This window comes from Varroa jacobsoni, unplaced genomic scaffold, assembly GCF_002532875.2.
Source record: "Varroa jacobsoni isolate VJ856 unplaced genomic scaffold, vjacob_1.0 scaffold_137, whole genome shotgun sequence".
In the NCBI taxonomy this organism is placed as follows: domain Eukaryota; kingdom Metazoa; phylum Arthropoda; class Arachnida; order Mesostigmata; family Varroidae; genus Varroa; species Varroa jacobsoni.
The window spans coordinates 105,744-122,632 of record NW_019213039.1 but is presented as its reverse complement, the minus strand read 5'-3'; the positions used below and the strand labels follow the sequence as shown (position 1 = coordinate 122,632).

General features: G+C 44.5%; 1 protein-coding gene across 1 annotated transcript in view; it reads right to left on the bottom strand.

Moving 5' to 3' along the window:
• LOC111268547 (hemicentin-1) overlaps positions 1-16,889 on the bottom strand; it is a 151,294-nt gene that overhangs the window by 84,211 nt on the left and 50,194 nt on the right. The window contains exon 3 of the mRNA XM_086971737.1: positions 4,674-4,895. Within this exon, the coding sequence (XP_086827863.1) occupies positions 4,674-4,895 (222 nt within the window). The remainder of the gene's footprint in view (positions 1-4,673; positions 4,896-16,889) is intronic.

Genomic DNA, 16,889 nt, shown 5'->3' with positions numbered 1-16,889 from the left:
ATATATATATATATATATATATATATATATTACCAAACCTCAGATCTTTCCTTTTCAAAGCATACCAAGGTAGTGAGTCATAGCAAGTTAGAGATAAGATGACCATGACTACACTCAGCGGGTAGTAAGTAAGCGTAACACGAAGGCAAGGATGGAGACGCGCTAGACATTGTCTGTGTCTGCACCGCCACAAATATGTCAAGAATTACAAATAAGGCGCTTAGCTATCTATCAAGCTAGTTGGTAGTCTCTAGCTAACTATAGCACTGCTGTGGATTACAGTCTGATGACATCCGACATCGCTATGATCACCTCCAGCTATAGCAGACTAGAGGAATACTTCTATCATAGTCTGTCTCTCTCTCTCTTTCTATTGTGAAGTGCTTTTGTCTGTCTGGCTGTCAACTAAGCATCACATTTCTACCATCACCCCCCTCCCCTTGCTGCGATTGTCAAGACCACTTCTACTATTACCAATTCTCGGCGTTCTCCCACGTTATTATACTCACCCAGACTTTTCACCAGCCATCTTCCCCTCAATTCGTCCCGACCCCTGAGCTTTCCCCCATTTCAATGGGGACGCCTTCGCCTCGTCTCGTCCTTCTTTGCGCAGGCGATTGACAGGCGCTGCGTCCTGAACTGCAGCCCTTGCTGACTGGACGACGACCTCACTGGAGCATATCGAAATGCCATCGTCGTCTTGCAATAAGAGCAAGTTTAGCAAAGGTGGCAGTGGTGATGGCAGAGTAGGCGCAGGGCAGTTGCAACTATGGGCACCATGGAGACGATACTCCGCATCGCGCTAGTAAAGCTCGTTTGATACTGCTCCCTAGCGGAATCTCCAGAATGGGGATCGAATAGAGACGTCCGTTTGTTCCGCACTGACCGACAAGAAATGTCAGGCTATTGGTCGTAACGGACAGCATTATACTACTATTATACGATAATCTGGTCACGAGATCAGTTATGCTGAGACCAGACTGACGGGCAATCGCTGTTAACTGCTGCTCGATGCTTGCGAGTGCAAGCATCCCTTTACGAGTCTGTGAAGTGGACGAAGTATACGGGGCAGTGTTTGACAAATGTTTAAAGTCTAAGTATATACATATATGCAATACTTTGTGTCTGTATGAGTCCATTTGGGCTTAATAAATTTCGTACTGACTAGCTGGATGAACGAGCCAAGAAAAAATCGATCGCTGAAGTAGTTTCATTATAGTGTAAACGTTTTTTAGCGCTACCAAGCGTTCCGTCTGATGTTAGCATTGAGCCGAATGCGTTTCGGACCGCCGAACGGACTACGAATGCCCGAAAGCTTGGTACTATTCTCCATCCATCTAGGCAGAATCGTATACGGATTCAGCGCTCGACGGTCATAGTAGCAGCAGTAATAACAAGCAGCCGCGGCCTTGTCGAATTAAGGAGAGTCGACTGCTGCAATTGAGGCTGTTGGGTGGAGGTACTCGTATGCGGGCTAAGCGGAAGTGCGGGACAGCAGGAAAGACTGCAACTGGGGGTGCAGGGGGCAACATCGCAAAGGAGAAATAGCAGCGGGCAAGGTTAGCTCGCCATTGCTGATATTTGGATCCAGCGGCTTCGTTCGGCAGCAGAGGCTATCGATTACTGCTTCTAATTCGCTGCTACGGCCTCTACTCTGACTTCTACCGCTGCTCCTGCGGACCATCGAGATTTCGAGGAATAAAAATCACTATTCAATATGTGTACTCAATGCACGAAGGAACAAAGCGCTGGAAATAAAGAGAATGACTGAAGAGGCAATATAGGCACAGTGGATGGCTCTCTGAACTTCCACCACCGACAGGCCCCTGCTACCTAACGCTTAAGCAATGAGAAACACGGCTCTGCCAGAAGAGTCACGCAGACAAAGCAGCCATGCACACACGCACGCATACGCAAAAGCTGCTACCGTTGGAAGAGCGCAGACAGCCGCGCCTAGAGAACACCGAAGGCACCGAAACGAATGCGAGACAAGAGAGCTGGCTGGCTGGCTGGCTGGCCAGCTACTGTGCGCGACTTCCCGTGTCAGATACAAAGGAGCAAAGAAAAAGTGAATGAGGTGGTAAAAAACGAAAAACTATATATCCTGGCCGATATGCGTCGCTAGCTAGGCCGCCGCACCGGCTGCTGGCTGTGACGTTGTAAGGAGGGAAAATATGACTATAGCTAGGATAGTGGAGTGGTCCGTAGGCCCACGCAGTCAGCGGATGGGCTCAAATCGGCGAGCCCCATGGTTTACTGTAGAGAGCGTGGAAAGCTGGAAGACAACGAAGACGACTGGTCAGAAAGGTATAGTCTGCGCGGGGCGTCGAGTAAGACCGGGCCGCATCGTCACGGAGGGTGGCTTGCAAATTCAACAACAATGTTACGAGGAGTCGCATGGGCGGCAGCTTGCCGAACAGCCGTTGCCCTGTGAGTTTCCTCAAAAAATTGCACGCATTGCTTCAACGCATGGTGGCTGCCGGTCAGTACCAGCGGGAGTGGTCGTACCGTTGTTGGTAGTGATGGTATGCTTCTTCTAAAGCCATATTCATCCGCGCCTATATGTATGTATGTATGAACCATGTGTATCTGCGTGCACGGCAAGGGCACTTTGCATTGACGTAGACTCAGGCGTTTCTTATGGACCCATCCAAGTTCAAATATGTATGTATATAGTGTTTATGTATATAAATATTCCCCATGCACTTGGCCATAAGTACGTAGGCCATATGAGAGAGAGAAATAGAAAATCTAATTCTTATACTTTCCTACTCCTCTATCATTTTCTCCCCCCATCCTCGCCACGCTTTTCAGTTAAATGGCTCTCGCCATTTCCTCTCGTCAGCCTTAACCCAATTTAGCGGTGGCGGCTCTGCTAATGCCGATGCTAGGAAAAGTGTCGGTCTGCCCTACTAGAGTAACTGCGTTTTTGACATGATTGCACGCAATAGCAGGAGAACTCGAGAGAAGAGGATACTAAAGGGAGCAAACAAGTAATTTGCTGTTTAGCTAAGAAACGGTTTCAGTGGCATTCGCTCGTAACTATTAGCCCTTTCTTTTCCTACAAATATAAGAGTGTATCGGAAGAATAAGCCTGGGCTGCCTCCAGACAATGTAGTTCCAGCTTGCCTCACACTGTTTTGAACTCCACCGCTTCTGGTGCGCGCTAAAGCTGACGCGCTTCAATTTCTCTTACCGTCCCTGTCTTCGCACAGCTTTCCTGAGTCAAGTACAATACCTCGTGCTTGCCGGCCACAGTATCGGCACTAGTTACGGTGATCGAGTCAGATCGAGAATTCGTATTTTTTCGAGCGATTGATCGTGGATAAAAGCATACGCTTGTAATGGTTTACGCTAGCAACACCACCTATACAGTATATCGTTAAAGAACAGGAAGACAGTGTCACACGCTTCTTACAATATTTTGGTTACTACTCTGGTCCCATTGGTACTACTTGAAAACAGAAGTCATTGCAGTAAGGACATCTCAGCAAATGCTGTTATCATGGCATCGCTCTGGCTAGCAGTTATCGAACTCATAATGTCAGTATAGTTTGAAATTTAGTCGTCCATCGTTCCTTCAGAGGTCGTACTATATGATGCGTCCATTACCAACAGAAGCGACGAAACAGCCCGACTTCGACGAGCTGAGAGGCCGGTCGATTAGGTCTAGAAAGCTAGCAATGAAATAATTAAGGGTAAGGCGGACAGGGGATCGGGAGCGGTAGGATGGGCGGTAAGTCAGAATATTTTGTTGTAGCATATCTTTTCTGTTTACTAGCGGATAGCGAGTGGGTGTTGCAATAGTTCAGGTGTCCCAAGATGAAACCCTATGCAATGAATGGGCAGCTTATGGACGTGTTGAGTCAGTACAACGAGTCACAGTTTAAATCTGAGTTAAAAATTGATGCCCTAAGAACCAATGTTGTCGGCTGACTAAGTTCCTATAAGCAAAAGTTTCCTAATAATAGTGAGGTAGGTAAAGGCTAAAAAAAAAAGCGAACGTCGTATATTGCTATAACTGTTACTGCTAAACTTTTGCTTGATTAATTCTCAATGTAAAAGAAGTCGGAAAGCTTCCGTCCTCCTGTTAATCGTAGTGTTGGGGTCAAGTCAACATGGAACGGAACCTATATTCAATGCCGTATTTGTTCGACAGGTACATATTAAGCAAAAACGCATTGATCACTAAACATTTTGATAAGAAGCTGCTATATACATGTATTATCTACGGCGCTACGAACTTACGTAGCGTGGGGGCACCTAAACAAATAAGCACAAGTTAAAAAAAAACCGTACTTGTTTTCAAAACAACAGATACGTAAGCCTGTGAAATATTGTTCATCGGTAGCAGCTGACTGATCTATTTCTTTAAATGAGTCACTTAAAGCAGATTTAGAATTTATATATCTACATGTCTAAATCAGTTTCTTCTTTCCATTTTCTATGTACTATGTGAAAGACTTTCTGCAGTTATCTGTAAATAAATTCTGTAACTTCCTGTAATATGCAGTCGCCACAGCTAGCGTATATGCCACATGTGGAATCTGTACCATGGCATGTTGCTACGCCCTAACATGTATATGTCTAGGCATTATCGCATCGGCGTATTCTCGTTAATACGGTATAAAGTTTGATTGGGAGACGGTGGGGGGTTGCTCAATTAAACTTACCGGCGTGGAAGGCAGCTCGGTCCGGATGCGCGAGAGGTCCTAGCACCCGATTTACGGTGCTGCTACTACTGAACAGGTAGACACGTTCCCAGTGGCCGTGCGTCGAGCTCAGTTTCGTCCATGTGACGAGATATACCCGGCCGCAATGCGCTTCATCTATTTCACACGGAAGAGTCGCCGCACTGCCCACGAAACCGCTAGCGTTGTGCTGCCGATCTGCCACTATGAATATTGGCGTGGGTAGCGCAGACAAGCAAGCATGAATGAAACGAAAAAAAAAAAACACCGAACGAACGATATCAGCATTGTTATAGTTATTACGTACGGATTCATTGCTCAGCAATCCAGTACTTACTTGCCAACGAGACGTTGAGTCACCGAATCAGCAATAGGAACCTGTGGGGTGATTTTCGTTAAATCCCGTCCCTTTGCCTTTTGGCCGGGCGTTCTCACCGAACTTACTTCCTCGTCTCACCTTCTCGATTCCGGTTCTGGCGCTTCGCGTCGTTTTCAAATGATCGCGCGTTAATAATCTACTTCGACGATCGCTGGTCAACATGGCTGATGCTGCTGTGATTGCTGCTGCCGGCATACTGGTGGCTTTAAGCTAACAAGCAGCATTAGGTACACTGAGTACCCTAGTATGTTAGCTCGCACGAGATTATGGCCGACGTGGGGCAAATTGAGCGGAGGCTATTTTCGTTGTTCATATAATACGATAAAAGGAGATGGTAGGTAGGAAAGACGGGACATTTATCGAGGGAGTGCATGGGGGTTTCATCAAAGAGACAATGCTTAAAAAACATTATTTAGTCTTCGAAGAACATCCGCTCATTTCCTTTGTACCGGTGCCCCATTAGACTTCTAGTTCGCTTTTGATATCAGCATCTTTTCCGCTTCATCGTAGAAAAAGCCTACTAGCTCTTTGCTATTAGAGATTCGCCGTTACCGTTTTGCCTGTGTGAGGTTGCATTTGTGTCAATTTCTTAACGTATGAATAACATTTGCCGTTTAATTATCAGTTGCATCCCTTGAGTTATCTATTAGTCACTGACCTGTGACAGACATGAGGTTATTGGTGGAAAGTGGGCGTATTCATGTTGCGTGATTGAGCACATATACAGAGCTAGGTAGTTACTATTTAGTCCCTAGAATTAGAAAAATATCCATTTCAACAAAGAGGTTTTTGGCTTTTACGTGAGAGTTTGGCTCAGTCTTCAATTATAGGGTGGCAAAAGGCATACATCAAGTGACGTTACCTTCAACTTCCAACCAAAATATATGTTAAAATCTAGAATTTAAAATATGTCTACGTTATACATAATAGACCGATGGACAGTCACCCGGCCGATAGAACGAGCTCAATTAGAGATACTCCAAGCCCAATTGAATATAGGTTTTTTACTTAATTCGGATTATTGATTTCATTGTGCGATGTCGTGCGCTACGATTTACAGCGTCGCCTACGGGAACACGCTCAACTACTTGGATAATTTGTTTAGGCATGAAAACCAAGCAAGTGCGAATAAATCGATCACCTACCAAGCCAGGTTACGTTGCTACTCGACAATATTTACAAATGTTGTCAACAAACTGTGGCCTGCATACAGCCATTGGAGCTCGAGGGTGGCTGTGACTGCGAAGGCAGCGCTGCTGCGATTGCCTCAAAAGGTAGCCGGTAGACAAGTTGTTGTGACCTTCGATGGATTGGTTACGTTGTACCTTTTATTAAATTAGTTATTATGGATCTTATTATGCGAACTATTATGTACTTTTGGGAAGTACCAAATCGCTTACAGTGAACTACCCGAGAATACTAATGGAACTTGGATCAGAAAATTAACTTTGAATAACTAACCGACAAATCCAGACTGTTTCAGTTTGCCTGTGTCCCTGTAGATTTGAATGAGAAAACGTACAGTTCCAAATCGATCTTCTTTGTTTGTTATCCTCTAGTTCCAATTCCAGAGCTTCGACCCATTCGTGCTTTCGATTTGCCTGGTATGTCTTTGTTTATAGTTAAACTGTGCTCGAGCCTGTGAAGTCTGACTTCATAGCCGGATAGGTTTGCTCGCATTGGAAAGCTATATGGCAGGAAACCAGTGGTGAGTGGATATTTCCACAAATAACTAGTTTCTGATTTTCCTCAGACTTTACGGTCAGCAAAACTGCCTTCTTAGGCGACGTACATCCCGTTCAGTATTATTAGACTGCCTATGTGGGTGAAATTGATTGGATACTAGCTGGACACGTCCAGTGTACTATGGATTACCATTTGCAAGGATCCTATACGCTGCGTTGCTAAGCTACAAACGTTTTGACGCCCGCCTACAAACAGAAGTCTTTTTTAACTCATTCATCGTCCGATTTTTAGTATCGTTGGTTCTAAACAACCCACGTTTTAGACCTATTTTATACAGATACTCACATTTCGCATAGCTTCTCGCTAGAAGTGTAAATACTGATATAAATGTTCTATGTGCGAGAGGCCTCGTCGAATGTCATAGGACTTATCTATCTTTAAATGCATCTGCTAAATGGTAGCAAAGCAACGCTTTATATATATATATACATGTCAAAAGAATACACTGTATATATATAGTGTACTTTATATTCTTTTGACAACTCTGCCATCTAACGATGTTGCATCTCTTCAGAGGGTTTAGAAGGCACGCGATGAGTATGATTTGGAACGCTGGGGTTTAAGTAGTGCCCACGAAGACAGCACGAAATCCACTAGGAACAAGCAAAAGTTAGGAAGGACCTAACGAATATTTTCCAATTGTACGTAAACCGGATCAATTAGTCGACGCTTGACAAGCCATGTACAAGACTGCGGGGAGCATAATGCCACCCACTGCTTACCCCCCTATCACTCGAACTGAACCGTAGCACCCGATTGCTCACATAATTGAAAAAAAAAAAACACTTTTGGCGAATATTTGCATCGTTGCTACTTTTACACTCAGCCTCACAGTCACCTAATCATTTATTCAGCTTAAAACGTCTTTTATTGTTAAGATCATCAAAAATATATTTGATAGATTTAGCCACCGTGATAAACATTTAACAAAAGTTAAAACTGGGTAATATTTATCCTACAAATCAGGTTAACAAGGTGTACGCAATCTACGACATTATCATAGTTGGTATTCTTTAACGAGTTCAACGGCTCCTGCAATTCAGTTTAGTGATTTGGAAAGACTGCCGATGTGGAAACGATACGAGCAGTTTTTTATATTTGACATTTGTGGAAAGTTTGAAGACCCATTTCGTCCAAGAGCCTTGATATGGCTTTGAAGACGAAATATCCGCTTCCAAAATATAGATCCAACAGCAATCCACAAAATCAGTGTTTCTTCTAGGTATGGTAAATACGCTTAGCGACGATGAAGCAGTTATGGCTAAGCTTCAAGCCTTATAAAGTTGAATATGAAAATGAACCCGTTTAATGATAAAAGTCCTAAAAACTGTGTAGCCTGAAGGTTGGGCTGAAAATGTTGGCAAAAGGACTAAAGGCTGAATTGGCCAGCCACCGCGTCAGAGAAATTTATATTGTCTACAAATGAATCGTGGGTTTACTCAGATCCCAATCACGAGTTATGTTAGTGCCGGTCGTAATGCTGGTATCTTGGGTAGATTACCTTACTGCCGGGCTATTGATGCCAGCGCTACTGCGGGCAAACATGCGTTATTCCAAAACTCGCCATGTCATTCAACGGAACGTGGAGACGAAGTCTGTAATTTTCCTTTATTTCTTGTCCAACGGCGTCTGCCCATAAATTGTGGTACGAATATAGAGTTACGTGTTAATTTACGTACCCAAATGATAAGGAAATAGCTGTTGTGCTAAAATTATACGTACGTAATGTACCGTTTCAGCAGAATCGAAAGAGAATAGGCTACCGAATCCTCGGTCTCGTTTGCTATCATTAGTAATTGCTTCTGTTGACAACTACAAATATATCTTTCGCTGTAAATGGACCAAAAAAGCTTTATCGCAAAAACTGGGCTACCTTTAGTTCTACATACACCCACCATGCTTTTAATTTCCACCCTTGAAAATTTGCTATTTTAATGTGACAGGTTCTATTCGACCCAATGTTCTTAATTAAGCGCCCACCTACTGTAAATGGCTGGCAAAGTAAGCCATGTTGTTTACGAACCATAATGCCACTAGGGTGTAATATATAACGTACAGCCTCTAGAATACTCGACAGGATATACGTGTTCTTCCTGAACCTTTTTTCGGGGCAGAGCTTAAAAGTCAAAAGTAGAATCCTCCCCATAAAGATCGTTTGGGCGCCTAGAAAATCTCCAAACAACACTTAACAAGATCCATTCGAGGGTAAATACCTTGATTGTTTGCCGGTGGCTTTCATTTGTAAACACTTATCGGTCCAGCTTAGCGATAAATTCGTATCAGACTTATACCTTTCTGACTGAGGGGTACTCAACAGCTTACTGATATACAATTTCGCGCCCTTACTTTTGACTGGTCGCTTTTACAAATGGGAAATGACAATCAGTTAAGATGTAGTGTAATTTCCCGCTCTAATTGACACATAGTCCACGTAAGGCAATCACTTTATAGCCTGCTCCTATTAACTATCTGTTGTACTTTCTAACCGATCGAATTTCGTCGATCACTGCTAATCGACTTTTGAATAATGGCGCCAAAACGAACCGTAGATTTGCCTTTTTTCCTGTTCCGCTTCTCTTCGCTTCATTCGCCCATTCCTTTAGTACAAAGCAGTAGCGGAAACAGCCACCAACCGGCAGCCAAACGCACGCGAAATATCGTTTACGGTGCTCGTAAAGAGCTCCTTTTGTTCCTTGCTACACTTGTCCCGTCTGCTTTTTCGGGGCTCTTTGGTGCAGTGCACTCACTCGTTCGTTAGGGGTACGTTTGAAGCTTGATACGGCCTAGGATTCTGGCTGAACCGACCTGTTCTACTGTGAGAGGGGCATCTACTTCTTCTGTTAGACAGAGAGAAGGCCGCAGCAGCTGACAGTAGAGAACACAGTAATGCAGCAAACCAACACAATGCGATCACTAGGCAGACCGTTTCTCTTCTTTGTTGTTGTGCCCTTGGCCAATGCGACAGATGAGAGCGAACGGCCAGACGGGGCGACGGAAGTTTCCTGATACCTCTATATTCCCGTCGCTCCAACTCAACTCTCTATCATTCATGCCCTTTAGTTGCCTTGCTCCCTACCCGAGTTGTAATACGGGCAAAGAACGACAGACGCAAGCCTTAGCACAACCAAAGCTGTACAACACCCTCTGAACAACATGGCCGATCAACCGTGGCGGCAGTGGCACTACAACAAACATTCTTCCTTTGTCGACTGATCCCACACAACGTCTTTGCTATAAGAGTGGCTCCCTTCAACTCGCCAGCCCGTTACCCGTTGCCTGGCCCGATCCCGTTGTCTCGACAGTGGTCCGGTCTCGCTCGACGCTTCATCTCTTGCCCAACAACGTTACACCAGCTACCTCCGGCTACCTCTCTGCGTCGTCTAATAGATAACCCACGTACCCCAGCCCTATAGTTCCCCGTTCCTAACACCATCCACTCGCCACATCCCCATCGCCTTTAGAGTTTGCTGTCATGCTCCTACGTGGAAGACCTTCGTTGAGAAGCCCTGAAAAGCTTCGGGCAGCACCGAATTGGGATACGTTGCTTCACCAACGACTTCCCCCAGCCAACATCTTGCTCATTCCTTCCCATTACAGCTAGTGTCCGACGTCCCAGTCCACGTCAACGTGTTCACCTTCTGCCCCCTCTTTAGCCTAACAGCAGGACATTTTGCCCCTGTCTCCTTACGCTGTCGGAAAGCTAAGCGAAAACAAATGTGGCAACTTCAGTGGCAATGATGGTAGGCAACGGCAATGGGTCGAGGAAGACGGTGAAACCAAAGGCAACCAGAAGGTTCGAAGGCGGGTGTGAACGGGGAAACCAGGAAATAAAGAGGGAAACCCCACTGATGCAGTTATATCGAGATTTACTTATAGATCTCGTCTGTTATCTCTAGTAACCGACCCCAGTTAAGTCTCGATTATTTGTACTATCTCTGTGCTGGCATAGGCCATGGGAATCTGCAAGATACCTCGTTCACTTTCGGTCTCTGATCACGTATTTACCTTAGGCGTTTCCATTTTATCGTATCTTTCACATACTAGTATTTCTGTTTGCTATCATAACGACAAGAGATATGATCAATAACAGGGCGACGGATGCGCGATCATAGTTATACAATGAGAGTTATAACGTGATTAGGTACATACGAATGACATTTGAAGCAACAAGTAGTAAGAATAGCGAGAATTCAACTATTTCGTTTCTATTTAGTGTGTGTCAGCACAAGTACTTACGATGGGCATCTGATAGTTCATCAACAGCATAACCAAGACCTGAGGAATAGACAATCTCGGGGCAAAAGTGCAAATAATTACTGAAAAACGCTAGTAACAAAACTGTGGCGTCACATTGGTATCAAAGTGACGCTAATAGCTTGCACCGTCCCAGACGCACGGTTCAGTTATATTTTTTTCGACACCGTTGTCCTTTCTCAGTTATTTCTCCGATCGACTGTCCTATTTGCAGCGTTGGTGTGGCAACTGTTTAACTCGTTATGCTAACCAAATCTATAAAGCAGACTTCAAACAGTCTGTATTCGTTTTGGCCGTAAGTCGCATTTAGCTAAAGGGACTTATACGTGGGCACTTGCAGTTTCAACATTAAACGGATACGTGCACTACGAAATTTTGGGCTCATCATTAGATTTTCCTCGTTACGTTACTCCATCCAACTGCTACCTCTACCGTTAAACAACAACAGGACCTTACTCGTTTAGGGTCAGCCACGGCGAGCAGGCAGAAGAACAAACAAGCCTCGCCCAACGAAGTACTTTTATCTGAAATGTAGGTATACCTTAAATATATGCTGGTATACATGCCAATCAAACGTTGCTGCGAAAATAAATGCGATAAGCAGAGCGCAAAATGATACGAGAGAAACATCTACGGTAACCTTAATTGACTCTCGGCTATTGTTTGTATGTAAGTTGAACTAACTCTTATACATATAAAATTGTTGAATTCCCTTATTAAATATGCAATACACAATTTATAATAAAAACATAATATAGCGAAAATAGGCATCTGCAATAGTTGTTCGAGCACTCGTCCCTTTCGCGTAGACAGTCGACGGAATGATAACCTGTCAATCACAGATGAATCCAGGCGTTTCATTTCTACCCCATGATCTCTCCGAGGGCGTCTATTATACTGAGCCATCCTCTACGGTTTAGGGTAGTTATAACGTTGTCGGTGAGGCAATAACCCAGCTGCATAGTACAATAACAGTCTATGTTATTCCACTTCACACCTATGATGCCTCTGCGTGCCCCGCGTGTCACTGGCGATTCTTGTCACATCGAGGCGAACGATCTGGTCAAGGCCCTGTTAGAATTTTGGGCAGTTTATCCCTTGCGCTGGAGCAGTTACATCGATTGCCGAGGTTGTAACGGGTATGTAGGCATGACTTTAGGTGGATATATGTATCTGAAACGGTGCAAATCTAAAAGGATCTTTATAGTGTTATTTATGTGGTCTTCGACACGCTCGAGAAACAGAAAAGGCATGATTACGTAATGATGGTATGCCGCATAGAGAGCTCGCTACTGCTAAAATTGTGTAGCAACTGTTGTGTAGCAAAGAGTGTTTGAAGGAGACAGTGGTTGGCGGACGGTATTGTCGTGGGTCATACCATCATCGCAGGGGACAAAGCTAGCACCTCTAACTACGGTGTTGACGTTGCCTCCTGTAACAAGAGACAATGGTCTTCGAGACTGTTTCACAGCGCTCCCTGTCTTACGCACCCAATTCAACTGAGCCTATTTCACGTGGTTGATGACCCTTAGTTTAAAGTATCAACCAAGCAATACAGGCCGCGCAAAACGCGGTCGCCAGTCAATTTACTATGTTTGCTTGTTCAAGTACTATGCTATAGAAAATACGGCACAAACGATGAACCATGATGTCGTTGAGCATAGCGCTGCATTGAGGAGTTGGTCTTCGCGATCGTGTATGCTATTGTCGTTCGTGCTAAAGAACACTTTCAACTCAAAAGTTTCTCTCGGCCATCAACCATGTGGTTGGGGGCAAATATCCTGCCACATGAGCGTTGGTAATCGATCGATTCGTAGACCCATTCATCCTCGCTGTCCGTTGGTAGTCAATAGGTCTGTTCGGTCCACTAACGCCGCTGTAGAGCTCAGCAAGCAATAGACACAGTAAGGCAGTGTAGCCTGCCCTTGTCTCTTTGAGTAACCAATAGGGCGGATAAGATTGAGCTACGAACAACTGAAGGATTGGGCAGACAGTGCTCTCTGGGTTGGCAATAGCTGGGCCTGCTCACTCACTGTGTGTATACACAAACCAACGTGCCACAAAGGCCACGCTGTGTGTGCTTAGGGTACGGGAACTATTGGTCCTTGGTGGCCGGTAGTTACTACTCCGTCCGGCGATTGTCAATCTGCAACTGCAAGGTCTTTAATTTATTGTTGACGCTGAGAGTGAACGGACAATGAAGCGTTGTGCCACTAACCATTTGGAATTTTTTTAGGGATAGGGTACCATCAATCGTGGTCGTAGAATGGTTTAAGATGAATTGTATATCAGCAGATGGGGTCGATTGCGAAAGACACCACGAGTCAGATGAAGTCATGCGCGCCACTACAGTGATCGCGTTCGAAACAAACATCCTGCGAGTGCCCCAATAACATTATCTAGGATGACCTTAGTTTTCCAATAACTCAACTTAACTGCAAACATCATCAGCAAAATTTTTAGAGACAAGCCTGGGGAGAGGGGGGAGGGGATTAGGATAAATTTTTTCCTTTGGAGATAACCTTGAGCCATCCAGGGTATTTTACCGTTAAGCTGTTGTTACTAAAAATGAGATGTCCCTGATGAAGTTTGCCAGCTTACGTTCCTATCATCAGTAGTTATATGTCATTACCCAGGCACAGTGCTAGCTTGAACGGATATACAGACGAAATTATCGAAGTAAAATTCGTTTTTATGTGAAACTCATTATAGATTTATCAATAGTTTATAATTGATTCAGGAACTCGTTTATCGCAGCTATTGGCCTAGTGTCAGTTATCCTAACATTTTATCACAGCTGAAAAGACTAAGACAAAACTCCTTAAAGTGAAAAGAAGTGCGTGGGTCTGCGTTATGTTTTTATGATTGATTTTACGATGATTAAGGAGGCGGCAGTCTGCTTCGACGCCCACCTCCCATGGGACATTGCAGCCGCTACAATCATTGCCAAAAACCAAAAATTGAACGAGATCATTTTCAGACGTCGCACGCACTTTAGACTATTCTGTATATGTAGAATGTTCAGCCGTTCAGAGTCCTAATCAATAGTTCGGCTCAGCTGCAGCGTATTTGTAGAAGCTTTTTACCTTTCGCTAGTACTAGCTACACATATGCATATACTTAGTCCTTTTTCAGATTATCTCTTTTAGAACCGTTTCTATTTCACCATGTTTGCTAGAAGTACTTACGAATGTGCTAGATTAGTTAATGATACCAAATATAAGGCGCTCACATTGGTGCAGTAATAAATCCATTGTATTCTATATCATTTGCAAAGAAACTGTACTATTTATTTATCAAATGTTATAAGACTTGTATTTCTCTTGTAAATTGTCCCGTATTATTCGCCGTTGCTGATACATTTTAGATCTTATCTAATCAAACATGGAATTCGTTCATTATTGGTAACTAGCTATTGCGGCTTTTTCTTCATTCGCTATTTCGGCTAGCTTTCAAATCGTGGCGCGCAACAGACGACACGCCAAAACAACGCACTTTTTTTTACAGCATTGAACTAAGATGAAGCTCCCGACTCTTCGTGCCTCATAGCCGTTTGCAAAAAATCTCTTAATCATCGAGATGCATATGTATGGTGCCTCAGAAGGTATCGTAAGGAATATACCTCGAGGTACATGCACAACTCCAGAGCACCCATTGCATCGATAGTAAGCACCTCTTCTATAGCGCTACCCTATCAACGCACCACAACACTTTTAGCCGAATCTAGAGTCCATCACCATGCGCCAGTCGCCTTAAGCATTCAGGACGGTTTGTTTTGTCGCATGCCCCCCTGATCGTGAACGGGGCAAGCAATTTGATGTTTCCTTATATATTCTCGCATGCTCGTGCTGAACGTAGAATCATTATTACTAATGATTGCCGTTGTATTTGCATTTTGTTGTTGTAATTGTTGTCGTCGTTGTTACTGCTACTGCTGCTTCAGCTTTTACAAGCTGAGGTGCTCTAGGGTGTTTGTACGGATGTGTGCTTGAGGACATTTCCATGGACTTTTTGTGTATGGACATTTTTGCGTATAGATGCCTTTTGCAGACCGAAAACGGTTTTCTTCCTACTTCGAAGGTTGATGCGGCTTTCCTAGTTTTCGGTTTGTCCCTTCGTTGCATTAAGCCAGTATGTATTTATCGCTACGAGTGTTGGTATTATTTCTATTGCCTTTATTAGCGTTTTAGTGAAGAAAATGGACTGAACGAATATTGTTGTACGTCGCTTCTAAGCGGGTTCATTTTCTTACTTGTTTGCTGTCTCTTCAAATGTCCTTTTCTTCTTTTGCCTTTCCCCCGCCTTTTGCGTTCATAGTACATTCACATACAGGGGGTGTATGACGCTGGGGCCAACTCCGACAGCTGCTGCGAAATCCCTTCAGACAAACGGGACTAGACATCAGTACTAGAGCAGTCGAGAGCCGACGGAGGTTGGACTCATGGTTGCAATGAAGTAGCATAGAAAAGGCAAGCATATCTAGATAGAGCCAGTGCGGCGTGCGGTGGGTCTTAAGTCGTCTTTGTCAAAGGGACACTGCTTGCCTTGAGCAAGTGGGCGACATTGGCCGTGTTCTCGGGTCGGACGATGATACAGCAAAACTTGATGTAATCATTTCGTTCGTTCGTTTGTTCGCTGTTGTTGTTGTCATTGTCATCATCAGCGTAGTTGCAAACGATTTCTGACCTTGCCGTGAAATTAGTCAGTATTAGTAGTAAGGAATGTAGTATTGCCACTAGTGGCGGTATCAGCAGTGCATCCAACGTAAAATGAGCTATGCGAAAAAGCCAGACAGCTGACACGTATGATGTGCGGCTAGTCACGCGTTAGTAATAACTACGACGATACGTTCACATCATGATTGCGACATTTTGAATAGCGTCGCAAAGCCGTGGAACAAACATCCTCTCTGCTTTCGTCGCTAGCAGAATAATCCTCATTCATCCGACCTATTTCAGCATGATTCAGCCTTTTAGCAGTGGCTACATGTCAGCGCACCATCTAGTACAGAGTGTACAGGGTGTACTAAGGCTCGGAAAAGTGGCACAGCCACCCAAGCTCGACTAGAACCAATCTGATTTCGTTTTTAGCCCTGAACCCCTTACCCCCCCCCCCCCCCCCCACCACTACCACAGCCAGTGCTCTCGATCACCGGCTGACTAGTTCAGAGGACGAATGAAGCCGACTTGTGTTAGATACATGCGCGTTGCATCACACGACCTCTGTGCTCAAACACATAGATAGACAGTGCGTTTTTGTTGTTTTCCTTTTTTTGGCGTCCTCTTCGACTCGTCCCTTTCTATCAAAGCGCAATAGTCCCGCATCCCTATAGCTGACCGACTGATTGGATGGAGCCACGAAGGCCTCGTTTCTATCTATTCTTGTAGCAGCGGCGATGCTGACGGCAAAGGCTGTTGCTACTGTCGCCGCTACTACGTTCTTATTATTAGAGGTAGAAGGCCATTAGTTTAGTCTGTGTCTTCGCTTTTTAGCTTATGGTAAGTCCTGAACTCCCACAGCAGCCGCTGCCCCAAAAAGGATGCCCCAACAGAGTTATACGAAAGAGAGTTGTGGCGATGACTAAGGTTCTAAAGAGCTGACAAGCTGGCCTGGCTCTGTAGAGCCCGGCAAGGGAAAAGATGTCATTTTTTACCAGTCAGCTGGTAAGCGAGGCGACTATGGAAGGGTAGCTTTTGTTAGAGTTACTTGTTGTTGTCCAGCTAGCCAATGGAGACGGATACAGGACCAATAGACCTCGACGCACTTTGTGGAGTTCTACAGCTTTTTGGAGGAAAGTCCTTTTGGGAGGGTACGGGGCA